The 27,764-nt window shown below is 40.0% G+C and overlaps 1 protein-coding gene across 1 annotated transcript; it reads left to right on the top strand.

Annotated features, from left to right (window-relative positions):
• Positions 1–213: 213 nt before the first annotated feature.
• PCOLCE2 (procollagen C-endopeptidase enhancer 2) lies at positions 214–27,639 on the top strand. Its single transcript, XM_064457676.1, has 9 exons — positions 214–530; positions 1,393–1,501; positions 8,314–8,569; positions 10,255–10,379; positions 13,458–13,594; positions 18,977–19,131; positions 23,265–23,348; positions 25,344–25,511; positions 27,074–27,639. The coding sequence occupies exons 1-9, from the start codon at positions 436–438 to the stop codon at positions 27,202–27,204; spliced, it is 1,260 nt and encodes a 419-aa protein (XP_064313746.1). The 5' UTR covers positions 214–435; the 3' UTR covers positions 27,205–27,639.
• Positions 27,640–27,764: the final 125 nt, after the last annotated feature.

Consider the following 27,764-nt stretch of genomic DNA (forward strand, 5'->3'; position numbering starts at 1 on the left):
ACCCCCACGGTGCCACCCGAGGACAGGGATCGGGGCGTCGCAGGAGGCTGCGGGGTTCGGGGTGATCCCGCGGGCGGGGCGGGGGGAGGGGATCGCTCCGGCTCCGCCGCTGCGCGCCCCCTCAGCCCCTACGTGCGCAAAGTACGCGGTGCCGGGGGTGCCCGCCGGGGCGGGGCTGCAGCGCGGCCGCCCCAGGGGGACACCGGGGCGGGGCCGGGCACACCCGGGCCAGGGCCCCCCGGGGGACGGGGGAGGCCGGCGGCGCCCGCGCCCCGCGGAGGGCGGGCGGGCGGCCCTGCCCCGGGGGCGGAGGGCCGCGGAAGCCTTTGCCTCCTCCCCCGGCCCCGGCGCACACGGGAGGAGCAGGCGGCAGCCGGAGGAGCCGCTCCGCGACCCCAGCCCTGCCCCAGCCGCCGCCGCCGCCGCCGCCCGGAGATGCCGCCCGCCGCCCCGCGGCCGCCGCTGCTGCCGCTGCTGCCGCTGCTGCTGCTGCTGGCGGCGGGAGCGCGCCCCGCAGCCCCGCCGCACAGGTACCGCGCGCGCTCCGCGCCCCGCGCAGCGCCTTCCCCCCCCCCCCCGCAGGAGCGGTGCCCACCGCGCGCCCGTGGGGCGCCGCGCGGGGGTTCTGTGGCGCGTCACTGCTCCAGGGGAGGGCACGCGCGGGGGCAGCCCCACGTAACACCATACGTAGCATAATATAACGTTATAACGTGATACGATATCCCGATACCGAAGCGCGGCCGGAGCGCGGAGCGGGAGGCGGGAGGCGGGCAGCCGGCCGCGCCGGGGCGTCGGGGCCAGCCCGGGCCGGCGCCCGTGGGGGGGGCGCCCGTGGGGGGGGCGCCCGTGGGGGGGGCGCCCGTGGGGGGGGCGGGGGTGGCCTTCCCGTAGCGTAGAACGCTTCCGAAGCGACTTACTCGATTAAAACATCTAAATTCGAAGCATTTCAGGGTGGAATAGAAAGGGATTAAAAGTTATTTTTACTACTGTGCTATTTTAACAACTCTTATATACACACTATAAAGAGTCATTACTATTGACGTTTTAATAATTATTTATCCATTATAATAGCAATTTGCAGTGATGGGTCACACCACGGCACTTTCCATCTCATGTATTAAAAAAAAGGAGGGAAGGATGACAAACAGGCTGTGTAAACCCAGATTTAAGGTCCAAGTAGTTAATTTTATCTACACCTAGTTTACTTGCGTGTTAAATTGCACGTTCCATGTCACTAGTGAAATCATGTAAGTAATGAAACATGTTTAAAGCTAGCAACGTTTTTAAGTATTTAAGCTGTGTTGTTAAGACAGTCCATGCCTCTTTACTATTATACAAATAATGAATTAAATATATTTTAAAATTAAGCACTATTTTTCCTATTATTCTCAGGCCTACATTTACATGTGGAGGAGTTGTATCTGGAGAGTCAGGGTTTATTGGGAGTGAAGGATTTCCTGGAGTCTACCCTCCAAACAGCAAATGTACTTGGAAAATCACAGTAAGAATTTTTAATATCACAAAATCAGTGCTGAAGACAATGAAGAGCTATTTGTTGTTAATGCCAGTGTTTTATATGGGATAACATATGTGAATAATGAACTCAGTAACTCTGAGCAGCTCAACTATCTGGAGCTTTTTAGGGTTGCTGTAATATGATAACAGTGGCTGAAATAGAACTGACCTTGCCTAATGTCAGAAGCAAATTTTCATTGACTTTCCTAGATACACCTCTAATTGTTTTAAATTAACCCACTTGAAAGCAAACATCTGCCCTTCCAGTCACTGCAGAAAGCAAGAGTGAGTTAGATCAAATGGATTAAAGTAAAGCTTTGAGGTGTAGATAATGAAAAGCAAAATTCATTGGCAAGAAGACATAGAAAAAATTTCAAACAAAACCAAATAATTCAGGCAGATTTGCTTGTAGTGTGCTAATAAGTGTTCTGTCAGCCAGGACATCTGGAGCATGTCATACAGCAAGCTGACAACACAACGGGAAAGTGTTGTTACGTTTATAAATGACCATGCGAAAGCATGTGGTACAATTGATATTTTGATGGTGAAATGAGACTGTAGGGCAGAGACATCGCATTCATGGACAGCAAATGCCATTGAACAACTAGGACTAAACACGCCGGTGCTGGCTGTGTTTTCATCCACAGACTCAGAGAAAGGGATTTGAATGAATGATTACTTTTCCTCACATCTACACAAATTAAGGCCTCCAAAATTGCCCACCAAATTTCCTCTCCATTTTTTAGGCACAGTTCACAAAGAACTCCTGTGACACTGAGGCCTAGAATATGGGCTTTACAGAAAAAAAAGTATAAAAAAGCATAAAAAAATAAATTAGTCTGGGTGTTGACGGGACTACTAAAGACGACTTCAGTTCAAAGACTGCATTACAGGCTAGGTGTTGGCAGTAGAATAGGGTGACACAGGATAATTGTCTCCTGCCACTGTAGAGATGCTGATGCAAAGCAGGAGACATTGATCTGTTTACAGTGTTTGGTGAAAACAACTCTTGTACCAAACAAGTGATGTAAGTTAAATCATTTTACCTGAAGGATACCAGCGAAGCTGCAACAGTTGCTTTCTGCACCTTTATGTTACGTTATTATTAGGGCCAAGTTAGAGGTTACCTTTAATCTGTGACTGACTTTATCCAGAAGAGCGTAAAGTGAAATATAGTGCATGCTCATAAATAAGCTTGCTTCCTGCTGTTGAGTGGCTGAGATTACAGCAATTAGCATGGCCCACCTTACAATCTGCAGAGCGATGCAAATTGCATTTGGAATCATACACAGATGCCTTAAATAAAAAGGAAAAAAACCCCAAAGTGAGTTTACCAATGTAACTTAGTATTAGATCGTCAAAAGTTCAAAATTTAATCTGGAGGGAAATAGTAATTGTGATAATAACGGCATACAGTTTTTACCATTTAAAAATTCAGATTACAAATGGAGGCAGCATTGAAGAAGCTTGTACTGAGCCTCCCATGGATCTGCCCTTTACCATATATTGGGGGTAGAGGGAGAAGAAAACGATTGTATTTAAAAAGCCCGTAGAGAGTGGTTTCACTGCAGAATTAATGTGGCTGTTGCCAACGAGATGCGAGCATCCAGGTTAGCCTGGGCATTCTGAGAGCTTTGTCTGCACTCGGCCTTTATTGACCATGGGAGGAACGTGATGGCTTCTGGCATTTCACGATCATCCTGACTCCCACTTTTCTGCTGTGCTGCCATTTACTCCTGCTCTTTGACTGCTGCATACCTATGCTTTGTAGCTCGCCCAAAGGCAGAGCCGGGCTGCACAACTGTAGCAGTCCAAGCTTGCTTGTGCTCCCACCTCATTTAACCTGTTAGACAATATTGTTCACTAAACCAAGCTGATATTTTTTTTTTTTCCCTATCAACTGCGTAGAACACCCTGTCTTCTGGATGCCCAGGAAGGATGTAGGCAAGGCAAGGACTACAAAACTTGCAAGAGTAAGCCTGCACCCTCTTTAAAAAGAGGATGATTTACCAAACTGAGGGAAAGTGGTACACTCCAGGGTCTGGGTTAGCCTGAATTTCAAGAGCAAAATCCTTTCACCAGATACTGCTGAGGCTCAGAATAGCTTGCAACAGCACCCAAGTAAGAAAGCCAGCTACACTGCCACGAAGAAATATGCTGTAGTTACTGTTAGGCTTCCTCATTTAGCATCTGATCTTGGAAGGTGACTAAGACTTCTTGCCTGTCCGTTTTAGCCAAGGGCTGTGAACACCTTCCTGAAAATACACTGTCTCATGCAGGATCTGACAAGTCTGCAGGACTGGAAGAGACATTGATTCACTTTGTGTCTGGGTCATGAGAAGCATGGAGCTGTTTTCTCAACTACAGGACCTCATCGCCTACAGAGGAAATCCACACAGAGGCAGTGACAGCTAACTCATTCTTTAGAAGAAAATAGGTTTAGAAAATGTTATGTGTAGTACAGATACAGCAGTGTATCATTCAGATATCAGCTGAAATCTTTCCAACTGGTTTTCTAAAGCTAGACGAGTCTCTCTAACTCAATTATGGTTCTGTTATTTCAAGAGACTGGGACTTTTTCAGCTGGCTAAAGAAAACAGCTTCTCTATTCTAAGAGCTCTAAGAAGTGTTCAGCACATGCTTGTGGTTATATTACAACCTTGGCAGACTACCCAGCAGCTTTTAGCTGGCTTTGCTGAGCAGTCATTTGTACAGCTATTTCCTTTCCTATAGTAATGTATATAGCTTTATCTAAAATATGTCATATACACTTACTTTTAATACTCTGTAATCCTTCTTGGCCATCACCTCGCATAAATGTGTTACATAGTCCAAGAATCTGGTCTGCTGTCCTGTGCTTTTCTGGCAGACTGTGTAGTTCCCATAAAACTCTTAACAACTTTATGTGCAACAATAATACTGAACACTGTCAGAGTTATGTAAGGTTATATTTTTATAGGTTCAGGAGCTGTTTTTCCAGCAGGTTTGCTGACAATAAGCAAAGTTTGAAAAATTCACTTAGCAGGGAGTTGAGAATCTGCCCTGGGGGAGTGAAATATTTTAAATAATTTTCTCTACATTTTAAGCATTCATTTCTCATGTCGTTGTGAAAGTGCCCTTCCAGTAGAGAACAGATCTTTACACATGGTTGTATTGCCAGAAAAGAAATAGTTGAACAGAATCTAGTGCCTCTGTCAGGGAAAGCACGCTAATAAAAATTTTTTAAAAAAATTGTTGCTTTGTGGCTGGAGAGGAGGGAGCCAGGGAACCAGTGACTAGGCAGGAACTGTGGTTCTTCTCATGATGTAACTCCAAATAACTTCTACATTCATTCTCAGTAGAGAGAAATAATATGGTTGGCTTGCAGGTAGCCGATGTGTTTTTCAAGTCTACCTGGGACTGCTATGGCAAAACATACAATCAGCATTTTGGTATTAAACATGCACCAAAATTTATTAAATGCATATGCCATACAGGTTTAAAAGTTAAGCAAAATATTTTCTGAGAAAGTCAGCATTTAAGGGTTTTTCCCCACCAAGAGATCATTTTCGAAGCAAATAACATAAACCAAGTAATGCTGAAAAGTATGACAGTTTGGGAATCCTCCCCAGAAACTGAGAGGGGCACAATGACGAAGAGGGCTTTGTGTTCAGTCAGAACAACAGAAAACAGCTTAACCACTTCAAATGTAAGTGAACTTTGATTAACATTATATGAAATACCTGCAATGAATGATAACAAAAAAAAAAATAGGGACCTTATTTTGCGGTGGGTTGCATACATAAAATAATCATGCCCTTTTGAAGTGGTTAATAATTTACATGGATGATTTCAGGGAATTATGCTCTAGAAAAACTCCCACTTAAAATTCAGGGAGTCCTATTTTCCTTTAGCCTTCAACAGGAGTAAGGCATCCTTCACATGAGTTTAGCATCATAATTTTTGATCCTAAAGAAGCCCAGAGAGTTAAAATAAGAAGGGAAGCAGAGAGCAAGTATGGGTCAGTCACCCTCGGTGTGACAAGGAGAGGCAGAAGCTAAAGTTCCTTCTTTCTTTGAAAGATACTACTGGATGGGTAAAACAGAAAAATAAGGCATGCCCTGCAGGGGAGGCATCATATATTCTTCCTTTGACTCCTCCCTTTTGTGTATTTTCTTTCTTTCTTAAGAGCTGCAATTCCTTCCAGTTCTTCCTCTGAGGTATCCCATCATCTTACTGCATCAGGCTCAGATGTGTCTCAAAGTAAACAGTACTGAGTCATGCTGGCCTTTGCTTTCTCCCCTGTGTTCCTCATGGAGCAATATTTTAAACGTGCTAGGATAAACATTGGCAGATTTTAGCACATTAGTTTTCAACATTTAAAAAAGGGAGATGGTAGAAGTGAGAGAAAAATATTTTTTTGCAAAGATGCCTTTATTTAGGGTGGGATTCCTTGGGAGTAGCTGCAAACTGGAGTGGCTGCTGCCAGAATGTGGAACCATCCTCTGCACTCTTGAATGTCGTCTGGTCAGACTACAAACTTCTAATTGATTTAACATGCTGGAACAATTTTGTTATTTTTGTGCGTAATGAGAAATATTGTTTTAATAAGCAATGACATATAAGCTGATTTCATTCAGATCCTGTTGTACCAGTTGTACAAACTTACAAATAATGAGTATTTGACCCCAAAAAGAGCATATGTTATTTTACGTACGTACTTCTGGAAAAAAGGCTGCTTTAATTTAACTGCCTAAATCTGACTTTATCTGACTAACTTTATAGCCAGCATTTTTTAACTGATTTGTCTGGACACATAGGGTTTGTAGTGTAACTGTAAGTAACATTCAGATCTTCTGACAGGAATACCAAATTCCTTTTAGCCCTTTTTCTGTTAAAATGACCATGTCTTAATGCTTCTTAGTGATTCAGACCAGAAGACAAGTGAATCCAATAATAAGAGATTTAGTTATGAGAGTGATTCAAGGACTCATACTGCTTTCACAGAATATCTTACAATATGACCATGTGTCTGTATTGGCCTTATGCTGACTAAATATACACGTGGGTTATTTTCTGATACCAGCTATAGGGCTTGCTCACTTCAGTAGTGACATCTGACCAACCTAACTTCTGGCTTTAAAGTTTTCTAAAACATAGTCATCGTACTTTGGAATTTCTGGGTAAGATTAGATGAGTTTTGTGGTTTTGATGTTGTAGTAGTAGTAGTAGCCGCCGCCATGTGTGTCAGCACAAGCGAACTGCATGCGCTTTTGAGAGAGCTTTGAACTTAAAGGAAAATACTCTGCAACCAGCAACAGGAACTGCAGTGGGGCTGGACAGCCAGTGTGTACGTGGGCCTTGGGCAGTTGAAAACAGCTCATGCAAAAGTCTCCTGCCGCAGGATCAGTATCAGCACTGGGCATAAAAGCAGCTGCATGAATGAGTAACCTTAACATACCTACAGCACATTTTTCACTACATCTAGAGCTACTGCCTGTTTTAGTATCTTCTTTGGGTTAAGTGGTCACTTCCATCTATACCTGACAAGGCATTTTTAACTGTTGAAACTCAAGACATTAAAACACTGTTTGACGATTTCATATAGGAACAGTTTAGTTGTAATTTATCTCAAACTAGTGTTTTAAAATTAGTTTTTCCTTTAAAGGAAGGAAAAAATTCATGAACCCTTAAATAAAGTGGCTTAAATAGGGACTTCCTGTAGATACATTAAGTGTGTTATATATTTAAAGCAGAAGATAATAGCAGTGTCTCAGTAAAATAGAACAGCTGCAATTATTTTAACAGGTAACCACTCTACTGGGCTGTGAATTGAATGCAGATAATTACCCTCTGCCTGCCTAGGGTCCCTCTGTACTTTAAAATACTTTTACCATTCTTTCTGTCCTGTTACATAGCATTGAGTACTTTCTTAGAATGGTTTTCACTTCTCAGTATGCTGCTTATTCTCTTAAAAGCTTGCAGCTATATCCCAGGAAATGTTCTCCTCCTTGTAAACCATTATACTCTCTTAATTTACATCCTGCTCAGTACTCTTGCCTCTTTCGCAATGTCCACCAATGCAGACATGTAAGGAGATTTGCCCTGTCTTATGTTTCCTCAGATGTTTCAGAAAACGAAACTTCTGTATTGAGGGCACCCACTAATGGCTCTTTTGAACTCTCAGTTTATAGTTTTACATATTCTTTCCAAATATAATTCTTTCACTGCTGCCGTGAAGAGAAGTGTACCCACTCTGATAGCTCAATATTAGGGTTGTACAGCATTAGCCATAAAGTTACTAATTTAAATAAAATTTTTAAAAAAATTTTAAAAACGCTTCAAACTATGAAACTTTATGACACAAGGCAGCAAGACAAGAGAGGCCATTTAATTTGATTAAAATTGTAAATTGCTTGATCTGTAATTTTTTAAAAACCATAATAATCTCACCCTCCTCACCTGACTTGGTGACAGGGAGCTGCATGGCTGATTGCACACTTTCAGCAGAAAATAAGACAAACTTACCAAGCTGAACTGGGTGGTGATGGTATATAATCAACTATGTGAGCCTGGCTAGATGATACTGTGGATCAGGAAGAAGATAATGGCAACAGAGATGGCCAGAGCTTTGTTTTTATGATTGGTCCAGTATGATTTTAAAAACCACTCTGCCTGGAGTATCGTTGACAAGAGCTTACCTGGCAAGAAGCGAAGGGTATGAAAATACTCATGCAAATAGTGGGATCAGACAGGTATGTGGTGTCAGTCACACTTCAAGATACATCTCTTTCTCCCTCCCTTTCTCTCTCTCTGCAGGTCCCAGAAGGAAAAGTGGTGGTTCTTTCTTTTAGATATTTAGACCTGGAAAGTGACAACTTGTGTCGATATGATTTTGTGGACATATACAATGGCCATGCCAATGGACAACGCATTGGCAGGTTCTGTGGTACTGTGAAACCAGGTGCCCTTGTATCCAACAGCAATAAAATGTTGGTGCAGATGACTTCAGATGCTAATACTGCTGGAAGTGGATTCATTGCAAAGTTTTCTGCGGCAGAACCCCATGAAAGAGGTAATTAACAATTACATATGTGCTGAAGACAGACATAACTGTACAACTCTATGGAGAGCCACATTAATGCTTAAAAAGATGTGATGCCAGAGATATTAGGGATCGTGCTGTTCAAAGTATTAATTAATTACCTTGCTTAGCAAATAGCAAAATATAACTGTTTAGCCACCGTAGTTAGTTAACCAAAGTATTAGAGAGAAGGGCTAATCATTTTAAGTGTTGTGGAAGAAGTGCACCTAGTAGCAATATAGTAATAGCTAGTCAATAAAATGGCAGATTGAATTCAATATAGATAGATGTTGCAAATAAGGGGAAAACATCCTAACTTTATGTAGAGTACAATGGGCTCTGAATTGACTATTATTGCTTAGGAATGAGATCTTATGATTAAAATAGATACTTTATGAAAACAATAGTTGAGCACCAATCCAGTGCTCATGAGGTACCAAAAAGAAAGAGAAAATTAACCATTTTTTAAAAAAGGTTACAAAGACTAAACAACAACAAAAAATTATGCCACCATAAATCCATAATGCATCTACATCTTGAATACTGTGTGCCATTCTGATATTCCCATTAGAACAGGACATAATAGAACTATCAGAAGCAATCAGAGACAAGTATGACAGAGTTGAGGAACATCAACACAAAGACCAGCTGCACAGCATGGACCTCTTCACGCTAAAAAAGAGAAGGTCAAGGGGAGTGTGTAGGAGAGGGCTCTAAAGTCATAATCAGTTTGGAGAAAGCAAACAGGGACCACAGTCACTGTCTTTTCTGATACAAAAACCAGATGAGCAAGTGGCTGCAAAGGAAAGGAGAGGAACCAGAAAAACAGATTTTTCTCAGTGAGCTATAAAGTGGTGGAGTCCTGTGCCAGGGGACATTGTAGACTGTCAATTAATACACTGGTTTAAAAACAATTAGAAAAATGTGAAAGAAAAAATTAAACATAAAGGCATCGCCTTGTGCTTGGGAAGGCCATGAACTGCAAGAGGCTGGGAGGTCACCAGGAGGTGGTATCACCCTGCTGAGTGACTCTTTTTCAGAGCTTTTGCTATTAGCATGATGCCAGACTAGACAGGTTGTTGAGCAGACGCAGTGCAGGTGATGGGTAATTTATTAGTCCTTCCAGTCTATTGGTAACTTCTTGAAAGATATATTAGATGACTGTGACATGACAGGGTTAATTTAATAAAGAAGGTTCATAATCATATTAAAAATAAGGATTACATACCTGATGTAGCTTTGTAACTTGGGGCTGGGAGGAGGCGATGTGGAGGAAAAATCCTGCTCCATCAATCATGGGCTCTCCACAGGCTGCAGTTCCTTCAGGAATGCCTGTCATGCCCAGCACAGGTCCCACACAGGCTCCAGCACCTGCGGCTCCTCCTCCTCCTCCACCCCGGTGTTCCCAGGAATGCTTCTCACTTTTTCTTTTTACCCCCCTCTTCATCTGTGTCTGGCATTTTCTGCCCTTCATTAAATACCTTTTCCCAGCAGTGCCACCAGCTAAGCTGAAGGGCTCAGCCGTGTCCTGCGGCGGTGCAGTGGCAGAGGCGGCTGGAACGTGCTGGGACCAGCCGTGTCTCCCTCACAGAGGCCCCTGCAGTAAAACAAGTGCATTACACGGGTTACCTGCATCCCTGTTGCACTCTGGTCAGCATGGTGCACTGTACTTGCAGGGGATCAGTACTGTGGAGGACGACTGGAGAAGCCGTCGGGGTCCTTCCAAACTCCCAACTGGCCAGAGCGAGACTATCCAGCAGGAGTCACCTGCTCCTGGCACATCGTCGCCCCAAAGAACCAGGTAAGGTGCTGCCATCGCCCTGCCAGTGCGGCCCAGCTTCCCTTGCCCGGAAGGGCTAACACGTCATCAACAGCCCCCTCGCACAACACGCTGCCCGTGCTGCGCTGAAACAATAAACATGCTATCTGGCTGAAATGTGAAGTTGGGGACGTGCAAGGAGTGCAGGCACGGCTATGCTCCAGCGATACCCGCCTTCCTCTCATGTATTACCTGGCCCACTCCAGTAACTCCTGTGCTTTCTCAGCATTGTGTGTCCTCTTCTGTGCACTGATACGTTCCCCTAAATTAAACTTTTTAAAGCATCTGTGACTGGTGAAGCTTTTAAAACAGATTTTTTTGAAGATTATTTTGTTAATTAACAAAACATCATGTAAATTAAGTTAGGGCAGGTGATCATCTCAGAACCAAACACGATGATGACCAATGCTAGGTTTAAGTATAACAACATTTGTAGCACCAAAACCCGTGTTGCTGTAGTTTGTTAGTGAGGTTCCCAGGCAGAGCTGATTGAATTTATTAAAAGCAGAAATTATTTTATTCTGCTTACAGTACAGGGAATATATTCAGATGTGTCCTGCACAGAGTTTTCAATGTAGACTTCATAAAGTTCGTTTTATTCCATATATTGAAGGCTCCATCTCATAACATGCTTGCTTAATTAGGCAGATGCCGTCAGAGCATATGCTACCACTTCATTAAGACCCGAAAAGATGTGACAGCAGACCAAGAGGGCTCATTTGCCACACAAGGCAAACACAAGTGTGCTCCCTACGCTCTAGGGCTAACCTCAGTCCCAGCTTCACGTTTTCTGGTTGCTGCTGAGCCATCTGCTCTGTACCTTGGCAGGAAATCTACAATGATTAAATGTTTTGGTCACCAAGCATGTTTGGTAGGTTGCTTTTCTTAACCACATCCAGCTTTTTAAATTCCTCTACACGTAAAGATGACTTTCCTCTTAATCTTCTGCTCATGACCATAATCCTCCGAATAAAAAAAGCTACCCCAGATAAATATATTCTTCAGATCTTTCATCCTTTTCCACTTACCAAGATATTTTCTCCCTTGAACTGAAGCAGTATGTCAGCTTAGTCTTTCCCGTACTCCTCTTTAATCCACATTCCTTTCTCGATGGATACAGGTCATTTAACAACCCTACAGATAGGCAGTGATTTTAAAAACCTTATCTGTAAACCACAGATTACTTTGGTTCTTTCCAAATATCTCTAGATAAGCCTAAAAATTTTTCCTAAGCTTGTAGAGAAGATTTAAGAAAGGCATAAGCATAAAAATAAGGGCACTACATCCTGTGCCTTTTGAAGATCCTGCTCCATAAATCTATAAGTTCCCAAATATATATTTTCCATGTACTGCAATAGCATTTGTTTGCATGCAAATGAGGCAGGATTTTGACAGTGACAAAAACCATTTTTGCGAAAGTAGTGCATAAGCATCTCTCCAATTGCACAGGAAAGCTGTTCACTCTTCCATTTGCTGAAGTTTAGGTGCTGTTCTCTCTACTTCCCTTTCGTAAGCACGTGAGCAATAAAACAAGGCACACTCTTGCTTCTGATACAAACCAATAATTACTTCATTTATTACAGAAGATGGAGGAGCTTCTCATGATGGTGAAGAGCTTCTATTCTATCACGAAGTACTTCTTTACTAGTGCAAAGTGCACTTACGAACAACAGTAAAGTAGATATTAGGCCTGCTGTTTTGCCTGCTATGGAAAAATTTAGCATTTCTGCTTCCAGTTGCATTGCTTCTTTCTAGACCACCTTTTTTGATCACAAGCGTATTATTCAGACGGGTACTTCCATTTAAAGTGCATTTTTTCATCATGATGACAAGGTTTTTGAAGCAAGCCTGTTATTCATCTCTGAAACCAAGTCCCTCTAGGTTACTCATACTTTATGGGAATCAAAATGATGCCTTACACATCAGAATAGTGCAAAAAGCATATCCAGGCAAAACTAAGACATGAGGTGATAACAGGCTATTGTTACTATAAATGTAGAACAAGACCATTTTTACTATGTCAGTAAATCAAGTAAAGTGTATGCAATGTACAAATGACTCCTCCTTTGTACAGCCTTAAAAGATCTAATATCTTTTTTGAGACAGACCTTTAGAGAGAAATCCTGCATATCTACTGTCAGCACAATTCAGTGTTGTCATTCAAACCTCATTTGTGCTATTTACAGGAAGGTGATTTAAATACTGTTGTGCTTCATATAAAGCAGCAACCTAAAGGCATATATTACCTCTGTTGCAATCATTCAGTTATGCTGTGTTTTCCTTCCTTGCTACACACACCTGACAGAATCATACTGCAGGACTTCGTTTCAGAGTAGTAAATTCCATTTCTGTTTTCTTGTCCATCGTTTTTCTTTCTTAAGTAGAAAAGTCCATAAACAAGTCATATTGGAGATAACAGCATCAGTACTGGAAATACCAGAGTTACGCTAGTTCTCACTTATGACTTGTAAAGCCTCAACATTTATGGAAATAGTGTATGGAAACACAATTCCTTTAACTACTTACTTTCTTTTCGTTTTAGTCTTACTATTTACTAATTTTCTTTCTACCAGTATTTTTGTTTCTGACATTTTTTATTTCTGCATCAAATAAACACAGCACTGGCAACCAGTGATTCAAACCCTGCTCTTAATGAAGTCAGTGAAATGGCTTTTACCAACTTTGCCCTCGCTTTTTCTTTAGGTATCTGGAATGATACAATGACACTGAAAGCCCCTTTTCTGTAGTTTAGATTTGTTACATTTATTTGAAAAGCAACATAACACCTAACACCTACTATCCTGTTTTTCTGTTTGCATTCACTCATAAAAATAACTTTATCAGAAGCTACTTGCATATATTTGAGAACAAAATGTTTTATAGAATATTAGAGTCATATGTTGAACTATTTGTTGGAGAGAAGTCACATGGATTAAAATAGCTTTCTCCACAATTAAGTGGATTAAGGACTTTTCCATATGAGGAGATCACTTACTATAAGAAGCACTAATAAATGCTGCATATCAAAACCTTAATGAGTTATTTACACTTTCCTTGCAGCTAATAGAGTTAAAGTTTGAGAAGTTTGATGTGGAAAGAGACAACTACTGCAGATATGACTATGTCGCAGTGTTTAATGGTGGGGAAATCAATGATGCTAAAAGAATTGGAAAGTACTGTGGAGACAGTCCACCAGCGTAAGTAACTTTCTTGAATTATGAACTTCACTACCACGATGTGTCATTTCGCTAACAGTTCTGTACTACGCTTCTGAAAGATTTGTATTCTCCTTTAAATGAAATATGACATTTTCTACTTCCAATTGAACTTCTAGGAGTTGCTTAGTATCTTGTCTCTGCCTGGGTTTTCCCTTTTCTCTCTCCCTCCATGACCAGCCCGGGCTCCAACCCGTGTTCTGTCCTGTCCCTCAAGCCACTAATAACACCAATACTGATGCTGATGCTGTCGATATTGATATGATACCAATATTAATGGTAGCTGAACACTAACATCACATAATGTGTATGCTTTGATTATAGATACTGAAGTACAAGGATCCAGCTGAACTCTCTGTCCCCTTGGCTCGTTACTCACTTTATCTGAGTCATTTCCCCCTGAGCCACTTCCCTTCTGCTGGTTCCCTGGCTGCTCCTTGCATCGCTGCTCACCATCTCTTCCCTCTGTGCCAAGGCATGTTCCCTCATGGCACAGGCTACTTCCCTGAGCATGCTGGGTAGCACAGCAGGCTTTCACCAGCTTTGCTATCAAATTGCTGACCCCAAACCCCCTCAACATGCCCCCTCCCCCCCAATCCACAACTCACCTATCCCCCAAAAAACAACCCATTCCCCACCAAGCCTCCCCCCCTCAACCCTGCCCATGGCACTGTAACTATATAATCAGGTCTAGCAGTAGTTGATTATAATTATTCCCAAAAAAAGTGTAAAGGTTTTTGGGTGAGGCTTGTGATTTTTAGCTCTCCTTTCCTGCTGTTTGTCTTCCACCAAGCTTCTTAAAGGTGAGTAGCTAGCTTTAGAAGATGAAGAGGACGCATTTTGTTTCAAGAAATACAAGCTATCAAAAAAATAAATACCTGGGGGTGTGTGATTAGACTTACATCTCAGAATTGGCAGCTAGCTTGATTCCCAAGAGCAACTAATTGCGGTACAGGGGGAAGAGGTACATGCCTCAGTCTTCCTAAACATAACTTGCTAGACTGAGTATCGTGGTTCAGCCCCAGTCAGCAACTAAACCCCACCCAGCCGCTCACTCCCCCCACCCCTGTGGGATCACGGGGAGAATTGGAAGAGCAAAAGCAAAAAAAACTTGTGGTTTGAAATAAGAACAATTTAATAATTAGAATAAAATAATAATTATAATATTATTATGATAACAAGAATAATGATAATATCATAAAAAGGAAAAGGGAAAAAAGGGAAAAGAACCAGAAACACAAACGATACAACCGCTCACCACCTGCCGACCAACACTGCTGGTCCCCGAGCTGCGATTGCTGCCTCCCTCCCCCGGCCAGCCCCTCCCAGGTCACACACTGGGCATGACGTTACATGATACGGAATATCCCTTTGGCCAGTTTGAATCTGCTCTCTTAGCTGTGCCCCCTCCCCTCCCGGCTTCTTGTGCCCCCAGCAGAGCATGGGAAGCTGGAAGAGTCCTTGATTAGTACGAGCGCTACCCAGCAACAACCAAAACATCCGTGTGTTATCAACACTGTTTTCATACTAAGTCCAAAGCACAGCACTGTGCCAGCTGCAGTGAAGAAAATTAACTCTATCCCACCTAAAACCATGACACAGATATGCTGTGAGGTTTTTTTTTCGGTCGGTTGGTTGTTTTAAGGCTATGTAGTAACCCTCAGCAGACAAGAGGGGAGGCAGACATTCTGCAGGACTCCTTTTAAAGAGTCTTTTTGAATACTTTTCTTCTCCATGCAGCAGCTATGCAATAGCATGACAGTGCTAGAAATAGAGTAAGCTTAGGCCTATGGAATTTTATTAGAAATTAAGCAAGAATTTAATTAAGGGTAAGGCTGCACCTGAAATATACTAACTTCAGATTCCTTTAGCCACCTTAGGCTTTTGGTCTTGAGTTACACTTCTTTCTTTTTTCCTTCTTTCTTTTTTTTTCTTTTTTCAATTTGAAACTTTCTCATGAAGACATTTCTTTTCAGGCTTACATTAATTTATTTTCAGGGCCCCTTCTGGTAGTAAAGTTAAAAAAGCTGCTCTATAAAAAGACACTAATAACAGAGAGCCTTATGGGTAGGATTGTTCTTTAAGCACTAGGTAATTCAGGCCACTAAAAATGATGCAAGAGGCTAAATTCTAGCTGTAGTTACACACATAATCACTTCCTTGTTTTCAGGAAAAACTTCACTAGCAAAAGTAAACTATCTTTCCATATTGCCTCGAGCCCAAAGGTTGTGAGGTGGAGAGATATTCTGCAAGGCAATGTTAGTATTGAGTCCTCAAGGCAAGGAAGTGGGTTAGAAATCTTGGACATTCACTTGCCTCATATATGTATTCATAGCAAAGTGACTTCATACTTTATAGCTTAGAGCTTTACCTGGAAGCTAAGATGAATTGTTACCTTGCAGTTCGGTGGCACTTGGAGTGACTGCAGATGGACTGAATGGGTCTCCAAATGGGTGATATATTTCTTTGACATGAATGTTGTAAGCATCTCTATATATTAGATAACAAATCACCATCATCTGAAGTAAAAGCACCCTCCCAAAAGGAATTCTATTGCAAACAATCCTCTTTCTTTAAACAGAATTTAAAAAAAAAGCCACCAGCAGATGACAGATGCCAGTTACATTACTTAATACTTTATGTAGGCAGGTATTCCATTGATGAGCATAGCATGAGAACCTCCTTGCGACTTTGCAGATCCATCCCTTACAACTCAACTGTTACTGCAGAACAGTAAGGTATTTACCTTCAAGCTACTGTAAAAAAAAAACCCAGAAACTATCAGAATGTCATATTAGAAACACTTAACTAGTGATGTTCTGTACAGATACCTTCAGTTCCTGCCATGGGTGTTTTGTTGTGCACAAGTCAGATCCAAGGTGCTGGAACAAATGGGTTTGCTTTCTAGTTGAACAGAGTTTAAGCCAGAAACATGATTGATTGACTCACTCTATATGTAAGTCGTGGTGTTTCAGACCTTTCATGACTGAGGTCAGAACAGAACTCCACGAGATCTTGTCCTTCCCTCGGTTCTCAGAAGGCAGCAGTGAACAATACCCCTTACAGATGAGGCTGGTGGCCTCCAGTCCCTGGGACTTGGCTGCCTCTTTCCAGCTAAAACCTAGCCCATCTGTGCAAGTATGTTCTGCACTCTCAGGATCTGGTCTTGGCTGACAGGGCTGTGCAAAAGGAAGAAGTGCCAGTCAGCCCCTGAGAGGCAACCAGGAGTAGCTTCCTAAACCACCTCTCAACTGTGGCTCGGCATCTATCCCCACAGCACGTCAAAGCTGTAAATTAGGCCTGCCAAACCCTAGTGGCTTTCATAATACAGACATTTTAGTATGGACTTCATGCAAGAGGCAAATAAGGGCAGAATACTGGGCTCAGACCCAGGCCACATAGCTTAGAGATGAGATTTCCTGTTACAATATGTTAGAAGTGTCCTGAAAGCCAATTTTAGGATAGCATTGCTTCCTAAACAGAGATCCAACATAGAGCTTGAACGCAGTCACTTTCCCTGGCAGAGTTGTGTGTAGACAGTTTCTATATCCAGTGAAAGGGGGCAAGTATGGCTCTTGGGGGTTTTTCCACTAGCTCTGCAGAATTTTCATCATAATTTATCAGCTGAGTACAGAAAAACCGTAAGGACAAGACCAGTGTTGTAAAAGAACCAGAAATCATGGTGTGTAAACTGAATTGCAAAGCAAGCCTTCTATAAAGAGTATTAGTTGTGTGACTGACACAGTAACTATGCAAGGTGGAACTCATTAACCAGCAGATACAGGTAATGTGACATGGCATTCTGTAACAGAAACAGTATACATCGGAAGTATGAGTAAAGTGGATACCTTGAACTCATTTGGCGGCAGCAGATATGAATTCAGATCCAACTACAGACCAGAAAGCATACAGTGTAACCACATAACCTGATTCCTAAATGTAATTACTATGATACATAAATTGTGATTAAGTATACTATTCATTTATTAGGAGAAGTAATTACTCAACCACCCACCCTACTCCCACTCCCTACCTCCACCCCCCCCACCCCCAGACAAAAAGCCTTTTTTAAAAAGACAGAATACACAGACTAGGTCAGGTTTTTCAGATTCGGTGTTGTAGTCCTGGTGTTCAGGAAGCAGAACAAAGCTCTCGGGCACCTGGTATCGGTGCCCTCCTACATCCACAGCCTGTGTCAATACTGCAGCAAGAAAAGCATAATCTGTGCGACTACTGTGGCTTCTGTAAATCCATAGAATTCCAGATAACCAGGCACTGACTTTTGGTTATGTCAGAGTCAGCCGTCAGAGTAAACTGATTTCTGAAACACCTGCCAAAAACCTGAGAGATGATCACAAGTTTTTACTTCAAAGGCCTGATGAATTGTTTTGAAGAACTCCTGCTCATGCATTCTGTCAGATTTGCTGGGAAGGAACAACGCAGTCATTTTAGTAAAACCACATCTTAAAATCACTTTCTATTTTCCTCTTTTCTCACCAAGATTCTTTTACCCCTATATATATTTTTCTCCTTCTTTCCAAAAACTGCGGTTTTGCTTGAAAAATTTGTGTTACTAATTATTAGTTGAGACAAGGTCTGTGGAAACCTCAAAAGAATGAGAGAAATGCTGCTCCATTCCGTACAATTTTCCCTAACAATAGTCCTGAACAAAGTCTCATCACACTACATCCATGTCCAGAGGCAGTGTCACAGAGGTACCATACAGTTTATGAACTGAAAATTAATACACTGAACGGTGCTTGTTCATGACATTTCAAATCCTAAGAAAATAACTCCATTAGCTCTTCAATGCCTTGGTAATGAATATCTGATCATTGACAAAAACTGAGCCCACAAAAATAACAACCCCAAACATTTCATTTTTAGTGTTTTTGCCAAAGAATTACAGAAACCAGCATTGAATTCATTTGCTTAAGGCCTTCCAAATGCATAATGTTTTTCATTAAACAAGAACAAGTTAATTAAAAAAACACTTACCTACCTCCGCTACATACTGAGGATTTCTTCAATGTATTTTCCCACTGTGTTAATCTAGCCCGTTCCGTTCCATGGAAGTGAGTCTGCAATGAAGTCACACAGAAGAATTTAAAGATACTCATATTGACATAACCTTCAGGAATCAGAGGTTTAGATGATTCATCAGAATGAGTTTCATGCTCATAACAACAGTGTCTGACATGCCAGCAAAGAAACACATATTTCAGTATCAGTCAGGGGGCAGATACTGCATTCAGACTAAAAATGAGTAAAGCGTTCTCTTTTTTGTGATAAAAATGCTATTAATGTTTTTTGTCTTTGACATTCAAAACAGTGGAAATATTTTATTTTGCTTTTCTGTTCCAGGCCTATTCTGTCTGAGAGAAATGAGCTGCTCATTCAGTTTCTGTCTGATTTAAGTTTAACAGCTGACGGTTTTATTGGCCATTATAAATTTAGACCAAAAAAGTTACCTACAACTACAGTCCTGCCTACCACCACAACAGTCCCTGCTACCTCAAGTAAGTCTTACTGGCTTTATTTTATTTCACAGAAAAATAAATTATTCCAGGACAAGGAGAGGGTTGCAGAAAAATGCCATAGAAAGTACATTAAGAAATAGTTTTATGGTATGTTAGTATTTCAAATATTGAGAGAGTAAATTAAAGTTAATATACTCAAAGGAGAATCTACTTAATGTTATTAAAACGAAATCTATCCAGGCAATAATTCAGTGTAACAGTAACTTGCTCCAGCCGAGAATTTTCGTCTCTTCTCAATTTTTGACAGTTAACTAGCAAATTCCATGGAAAAGAGATAAACAAAATCCTTTTGTATAAGAAGTTTTTAATATTTTAGGAAGTAGTTTTATTTAAAGGAACTCTTCCTTCTATACAAGTTAATATGTAAGAATCTGACTATATTTTTCTTCATATAGTTATTAAGATCATGCAAAATTTGTAGGGAAGCCACTTGAGCCCTCTTCAGATTCTGTTGACATCCTGTCAACATGACACTCTCCTAGAAAAATTTTTGTTTAAAAAAAAATCAGGGATTGGAACTTCTAAAGAAATGTGTCACACTAAAAATAAGTTTCCTTTTATATTTAAGACTAGAGAGCATATATGAAAGATCAGAGGAAGGTTTCTCTGAAGGTATTGCCTAAACTACCTCATTACTGAGATACTGAAGGGATAAATTCTTACCCTGAATGTGAGAGATTTAAGATACAGTTACAGCAGAAAACCAAATTATTTGTGATGCTTTTGCAACATATAACCTAATTTGTACTTAAAATGCATCAGGACAGCAATGGCCTGTCAGCAGGAAACCAAGAAGCTGTGGTGCTTAAATACTGATAATGAGAGGTATTTAAAATAGATGAAAATAAACATAATAAAAATGAAATCATAATGACCTGTAAATCATTCTGATGTGACTGCTACTCTAATAATAAATAATTCAGCTCTTCTTCACTACAAAGCACTTCTTAACACCACTGTTAGTTCAAACACTTGATCTCAGCTAATCCAGGCTGTCAGATACCTCACACTGCATTTGTGTTCAGGGTTTTGCCATTGAGTTTTGCTCTGTGAGCTGTTTGTGCACGTGCAAAAGAAGTATACTTTACTAATTAATTCCAAATCAATTTTTATTACAACATCAGTGTTAGAAAATAAAAACAATGCAAAGTCATCTGAGAGAGGACGAGAGGGGGAAGTGTTGAAAAGGACTTGTTAGGCAGACAGAAATGAGAAGTTCTGTCAATGTCTGCTCAGTTATGCATCGTATAGGCATTTCTGATCTTAAAAACGAACCAAAACATACCAAACCTCTACAGTAACTAGTGATAGGACGAGAGGAAATGGCCTCAAGCTGCATCAGGGGAAGTTTAGAGTGGATATTAGGGAAAAACTTTCTTTGCTGAAAGAGTGCTCAGGCATTGGAAAAGAGAGGTGGTGGAGACACCATCCCTGGAGATGTTCAAGAAATGTGTAGACGTGGCACTTCGGGACATAGTTGTATGGTGATGTTGGTTGATGGTTGGACATGATGATCTTAAAGGTCTTTTCCAACCTTTATGATTCTATGAGCTTAGTTAAATTTCTGATAAATCATTTAAATTCAGAAATGTCCAGTTCAAGTAGACCTAGCTTATTGTCTTGCAAATCAGACCTGTTCAAACTTGCACAGAACTCTAGGCATTAATAAAATATTTAACTTCAGCAAGCACTTTCAAGATTTACCTCAGTCTCTATCTTACATAAAAATATTAGTAAATGAATAAATACATACTATGCAATACTTTTATTAAAGTAAGAAAGATTAATCCAACATATATAGTTAAGTAATTTATTTTCTTATTTCATTGGATCAAGTCTTGCATTTGCCTGTCAACACGGCTATGTGTAAAATGGTAGGCAGCTAAAGTTTTAATTCAGTTCTTCTCCAATTAATATTTTGCTAAAATATGTTCCTCATCTGTACAAACAATAGGCAGCCTCTACTGACAAGTTATAGTGAAAATTAGTCACCAATGAAAACTTACTAAGTTCCAAAGTAAAACTTGAAGTGTTAGCACAAAAAAAAAATCCTGAGAGGATTAAACAATAATATTTTGTAATGCATAATCCCAGTTTTAAATTTTGAAAAATCAGAGCACCTCAATAAATTTTTGGCAGCTACCATACTGGCATGCACCTGTGACTCATCTGCCTGCTGCATTTCTTATCTCCCTGCTACGGACACTGAATTGAAAGACTCAAGGAGTATTAAATTCTTAGGTTTTGTTGTGCTGCATGTGGCATTGTGACAGGAGGTACTTGCCTGACCTAGCAAGTGACACTGTGAGACAGGAAAACTAAATGGCATGGCACCTTGCCAAGCACTAACTGTAATTTGAAATAATAATTTGAAAAAATGATCATTTAAAGTTCTAGGAGCTGAGTGTAGCGCATTATTTCTACATTGTATTCTACACTTTACAAAAAGCAACTCAGCATATGATTAAAACTAGAAACACACACCTGTATGAAAGAACTATGCAGACACATCACAGAGTCACAGAATGGTGGGGGTTGGAAGGCACCTCTGGAGATCGTATTGTCCAACCCCCCCACTTGAGCAGGCCCACCCAGAGCAGGGGGCACAGGAATGTGTCCTGGCAGGGTCTGAATGTCTCCAGGGAAGGGACCCCACAGCCTCCCTGGGCAGCCTGTGCCACTGCAGCGGAGGTGATGGCAGTGGGAGTTTCACTCCCATCCATGACCATGTAGATCTGACTGTAGGACTGAGGCTACATCATACAGAATATGACTAGATATGCCTCCGCCTCCATAGATATGGTAACTTGCTCTTCCGAACACTTTTCCTTGTGGAGGCATTTAATTTTCTAAAGAGTCAAAGAATACCAATCATGTGAAGGTGGGAGGGGATGGGGACGACACACCAAACCAAAACCCACAACCAAAAAAGCCCCAACAACAAAGCCCCAAAACACAAGGAACCCCGAATCACTGAAAAATATGAAGTCCAATTTTTAAACTTTGGATTTGAAAGGAAAAGCAACGAGTATGCAGATCTTCTAACAGTCATAGGCATAACATTGAAGGCAAAGTAATTTTAATGCCATTCAGCTGAATCTCAGAAACTCAGAAAATTATAAAAAGAATAAATTCGTTCAATTAAAAGTACAAATACAAATTCCTGATTGGAGAATTAGTCAGAAGTTCTTGTTCAGAAAGTATAGGCTGAATAAAACTTCTGCAAAATGCTCCATTCTAAAGAAAGTAAAAATTTGCAAAGATACTCTTTGTAACTGGTATAGTTTTTCTTGGAAATTAGGGTTGTGTAGGGGTTCGGGGTTTTTTAATCTGTCCATCTCAGCTCCATGTTTCCAATAACTATTATTGTATCATTGACCAATTCCAAACAAATTTGAGAAGGACACAAAAGCCTTAGAAATACTGCATCCTGACACGTTATGTAGAAAGGGTTAGCTGAGTAAAGTACAGAGACTATTAACATCCACCCAAGGAGGAAAAAAATACAAAGTGTATTCACTTGTTTATAAACAAAGCATTCCACTTCAGAAAGGAAATGTCAACCCCTAATATTAAATAGATACTTCAAACATTATGCTATGTTTCAAAATGTCATCAGTAAAAATTATGTGGTACTACATGTCATGAAGCTATGTGAAAAATTTAGAGTCGGGAATTTGAACTCAGATCTCTTCCAGCACAGTACAGTAATTTCAGATAAGAGGCTGCTCCCTCCCTCTGAAGTGTTACTGTAATACAACGTTCTGATATTTTGTGTGTACTACTAGGGCTGTATGGCAACAGGCAACAACACTAAATAAGTTCCATATTTAAGATCACACTGCAATCAAATGTAAAGTTTCTGTAAAATCCCATTCTATAAGGTCATTAGAACAGATACTTAGCTGAGACACACACGAAGAGATGGTGATTGGGGGTGATGGCAGAGAAAAGGAATATTGTCATTGTGGTGTTCATACCTTGCAATACCAGATCTAGTTTATGTGTACATCAGCATTCATCTTTCTTCCTTTTTATTTTTAAACAAACTGCTTTGCATTTGTGTCAAATACCTCATTTCAATTTCAATTTACTTTTTATTCTTCAAAAAGTTGTGAAACCTACAGCTGCCCTGTGCCAGCAAAGGTGTAAGAGGAGCGGGACTCTCGAAAGCAATTATTGTTCAAGCAACTTCGGTAAGGAAGCAAAGTTTAATTACTTACTTGGCACTGTGTTTTTAGACTCATAGGAATTTTACCAGATGTAGTTCTGAGTTATCACTAATATACAGCCCAATTTTTTACACCATCTTATGTATGTATCTGGCATTAGTGTCTGTTTCACTCAGTACATTCTTGGAGATACTCAGAAATAGGCACTGCACACTTGGCTCAAACAAACATACTTTCTCAATCTGAAAAGCAAATGGGAACATAAGATGACCTCCTACAGGAAAGTATTGATCCAATGACTGTATCATCATCTTATTTGTCTGTAGCCAATACACATTTCATGCTGTACCTGCTGACTATTCCACAATTCAGTTTATAGAATTCTGAAATATTTTTAAAGGAAGTTAGAAGGCACAGAAGCTTTCAAGCACTGCTTTCCATACACAGGCACAAATCACTCAGGAAAAATGATGTCTGATGTATATTTGGATGGCACTGTCACTGCTGATTTATTCAGTTATGTCTCAGAGTATTTTTCCATATTAATACTGGAAGCTTTTTTTAATCCCCTATAACATGCCTAAAAATTTGATGGACAACTTCCCTCCGCCCCCCTTTCTGTTTGTTTGTTTTAATCTGACTCTCCCTACAACTAATCCCATGAGATTCGATGAAATCTGCTTTTTCAGGGAAGTGGGAACAGCTTTGCATCATTTTGCTAGAAAACCATTTGAGGGCTGTGGCTGTACCCTGAAGCAGGATGGAGTCACTGCAGTGTGACCCTTTACCACTCTTGACCACCAGCCTGTTTCAATTTGCATACAGTACAGGCTGGCCAAACCCAAAAGCAGAAGGTAGGAGGGGAAGAAAAAAAAAAAAGGTCTCCTCTTAGTGGCCATACCTCAGCTCTTGTGGTTGGTGGTAAATGGCACTACATAAAACTACTTCTTTTTTTTCTCTAGCATCAGGGTAATAAATCATACTCACTCTTACCTTTTGTCAAATACTTGAAATTTTTCAGTCTTTTCCATGGCATGAGTAGAAGTAAAAATATTGTATATGCACAGTGAATCCTCAGGTAAGAACAGAAAGTGTGCTTTTTGTAGAATATAATTATTCCAAGTTTATTTGCTGACTGTATGAATTTAGAAAATGAGAGCTATTTCTTTCATCGTGCATTTCATTTCTATTGTTTCTAGAAATATAACAATACCCAGCATTTTAACATCCACAGTTCTCTTTTGATTGAACTTGAACACTCCCATTTAATTAAAAGCTCTGGATTAAAGGAATATAATGCGCAAATTTACAAACACCCATTCAGATTTGTAAAATAAAGCTGGCTGCACGTACTTGATAACTGAAGACCTAACTGATCCTAGGATAGAATAGCTTATCTACAAAAGGTGATCTGAGAAGAAAAAAATTGCTAATACCATTTACCATTCCCTTTTGATAACCAAAGATGGCCTACAAATTAATCTAGTCATCCTAGGAAAAAAATGGTGTCTTTATTTTCATACTGAGAGGTCTTTGGGAGATATGATGGTCTAACCTGTAGTCTAAATTTAGCTGAAATCAGCAAATTTGTGTTCGTGTCAGGCCTCAGACAGGTCAAAATCTAGCTCCTAGGGCATCAACTATTCCCTGCTACTCATCTGAGAGTGTCAGAGTGCTAGGGATTCAGCTTTTGGCTATAACGTTTTCAATTCAACTTCTCCACTGTTTTAAAAGTAGTGATTAAAAGTAGTATCAAATTGTACTGTTTAATTGAAATTACCAAAACCTAGAACGGGGCTTGCAAGAGACTGATACATTCTGAGAACAGTTTTATATTTGGTGCCACCAAACCTTGTCAGTAGTGAGTTATCTATTACAGGTGATACCCACATTTTCAGTAACTGTTTCCAGTATTGTTTGTTTCCTTATTATGGACTAATATATTTATTCAGTTTTTATGATGCCTCAGAGTTTATGTCTAAAAACTAATAAAAACATATCAAATGTCATTTCTTCTAGTAATAACCGGAACTGTAATCACAGCAATAACGCGGGCTGGCAGTCTGCATGCAACAATATCAATAATTAACGTATATAAGGAGGGAAATTTAGCAATTCAACAAGCTGGCAAGAGTATGAGCGCCAAGATTATTGTTGTATGTAAGCAGTGTCCTCTCATCAGAAGAGGTAAGTACACAAAAATAACTGCTTTGTGTGTTTATAAAAGACAACAGTTTTGAAAACTGCTATTTGAAATATGACCACAAAAAACAGTAAAACTACAGTAATTTTTTCTATAATCAGCAACTAATATTATAATCAATTGAAGGTAAAAATATTATTGCATTTTTCTTATAAAGGATTAGATTCACTTAGATCAAAGGAGTTTGAAAAAAAAAATTTTTTTTTAAACCCACATGATATAAAGTCAAATCTGATTTGGTTTTCTCAAATAAAGCTCAGTTAGATTTGGTTTCTACATGTACGTATTTTGGAGCTAGCTTTCATACACAGTATTTAGAAGGGAAAAACAACAGCATGCTAAACATAGAAGAGCAGCATGTCACAGCAAATGACAAAAATAATCCTGTATATAGTTACATCTTTACCGTAGAAATACTAGTAGTATTAAGCCAGTGTTTCTATGGCTGTCTCAAACAGTATTATACAGAGTAGATAAACCATGAAGACTTCCAGTTAAAGGTAACAAGGGGTACCTATATGGTGTTATAAGAAATACTGAGACTATGTTTCATTGATGTAACTAAGTAAAATATAAACAAGTTTTCAGCTGTGCCTCCTGAGTAAACAGGTAGAACAGGAGAACATAAATGGAGCTATAGCAGGAAACAGTCAACCTAATAAGTATCAAAAAACCCCTGATAACATTCAGGACACTACTGGTATTTAAGCATACTGATTCAAAGTGGACAGTACCAAGGTGAAAAATCCTTCTCAGAAACTAGCTTTTGCTTCTACCTTTACTCCTCTGGAAACTACACAACTGTCTTGGAGACTAACAATATCCTTGGTGGAAGAAATTGTCTCCTTTTAGGCAGACCACCGGCTCCAAACCACACACTTCTGTTGCTCTTCCTGTATCTCCATTAATTATTTAATAGCCATTACTTAATATCTTAAGTTTTCTGCTTATACCCCTACAACATGTCTCCTTCCAGCCTAAGGCCTTGCAAACCCCTAACCCTTCTAAGCCATAAAAATACGCAAATCCATATGATTTCTCCAAAGCCAGGGCTTATCACGCATTAAGCCCACCTTGCTTGCCTGACTGCCTCTCTATATATCTAGGAAATATTTATGTCTTTTGGGGAGGAAAATGGAATGAAGAGACTTAAGTGCATTATCCTACAAGCTGAGCAAATGACAAAATATCCAAAATGAATGAGACACGTTCCACTTCGGGTGTTAGTAGCTAAGTTATCCACCATTTATACTACATTTCTAATGTCTTTCAGACTCATTTGACAGTCTACATTTAATTAATATCTCCTATATATTTAATTATGTAGTAACTACTTAACTATATATCTACCTGATTTTTATGGAACTGTATTGCACAACAAGCATGGCAAAGATAAGTAGGCAAGTATATGCTTTAGGTAGGAAGGAAAAAGTGTTAGAAGGCATTGGTAACAGAGCACAAACGAATAGAGACCACGGATAAAGAACTATATTTACCAAATCACATTGTGGATTTCTGTCTTGTAATATCGTGCTTTCCTTTGCAGGTTTAAACTACATAATCATGGGCCAGGTAGAAGAAGATGGTAGAGGCAAAGTCTTTCCCAACAGCTTTGTCATGAGTTTTAAGACTAAGAACTCAAAGATCCTAAATGCCTTGAAAAACAAAACATGTTAAAACTAAACTCTGCAGCTGCATTCTATCATCTCTCTTGAAAAATAATTTTCACTTACTGTAAGTCATGAAAATACAACTGACTGTCAACACTAAGACCATGCTGAACCTTTCTTCCCTCCCATCCACCCAAGCACACCCTGGCACAAAGTGGTATCCATTACATGAACCTCTCAAGATGAGAGCAGATCCTCTAAGTCTTAAAGCTGAAGATTTGCAGCACAGCCATCTGACATCAGACATACCAAATCCCAGCTACCTGGAAGCTGTTAATTTATAATTGTCCAATTTTTTTGAGGAGTTGTGTATGTAAGTAAGAATTCTAAGTGCAATATTTATAGTAACTCATTTTAACTTAGCTTTTTCTCTAAAGTTGTTTTATTACATGGATTTCTGCATTATTATCTGTGCTTAATAAAATATTTTAAGATTAAATCATATACTAACTAGTATTCATTATGTATAAAGTGGGGCAGGCTAAACATAGAAACTCTTTTTGATCATTTACATGCTTTTGACGGCTTGAGTCTTGCATAGTATGACTGACACTTTACTTCCTTGCT

The sequence above is a fragment of the Phalacrocorax carbo genome, chromosome 7, assembly GCF_963921805.1.
Source record: "Phalacrocorax carbo chromosome 7, bPhaCar2.1, whole genome shotgun sequence".
NCBI lineage: Eukaryota > Metazoa > Chordata > Aves > Suliformes > Phalacrocoracidae > Phalacrocorax > Phalacrocorax carbo.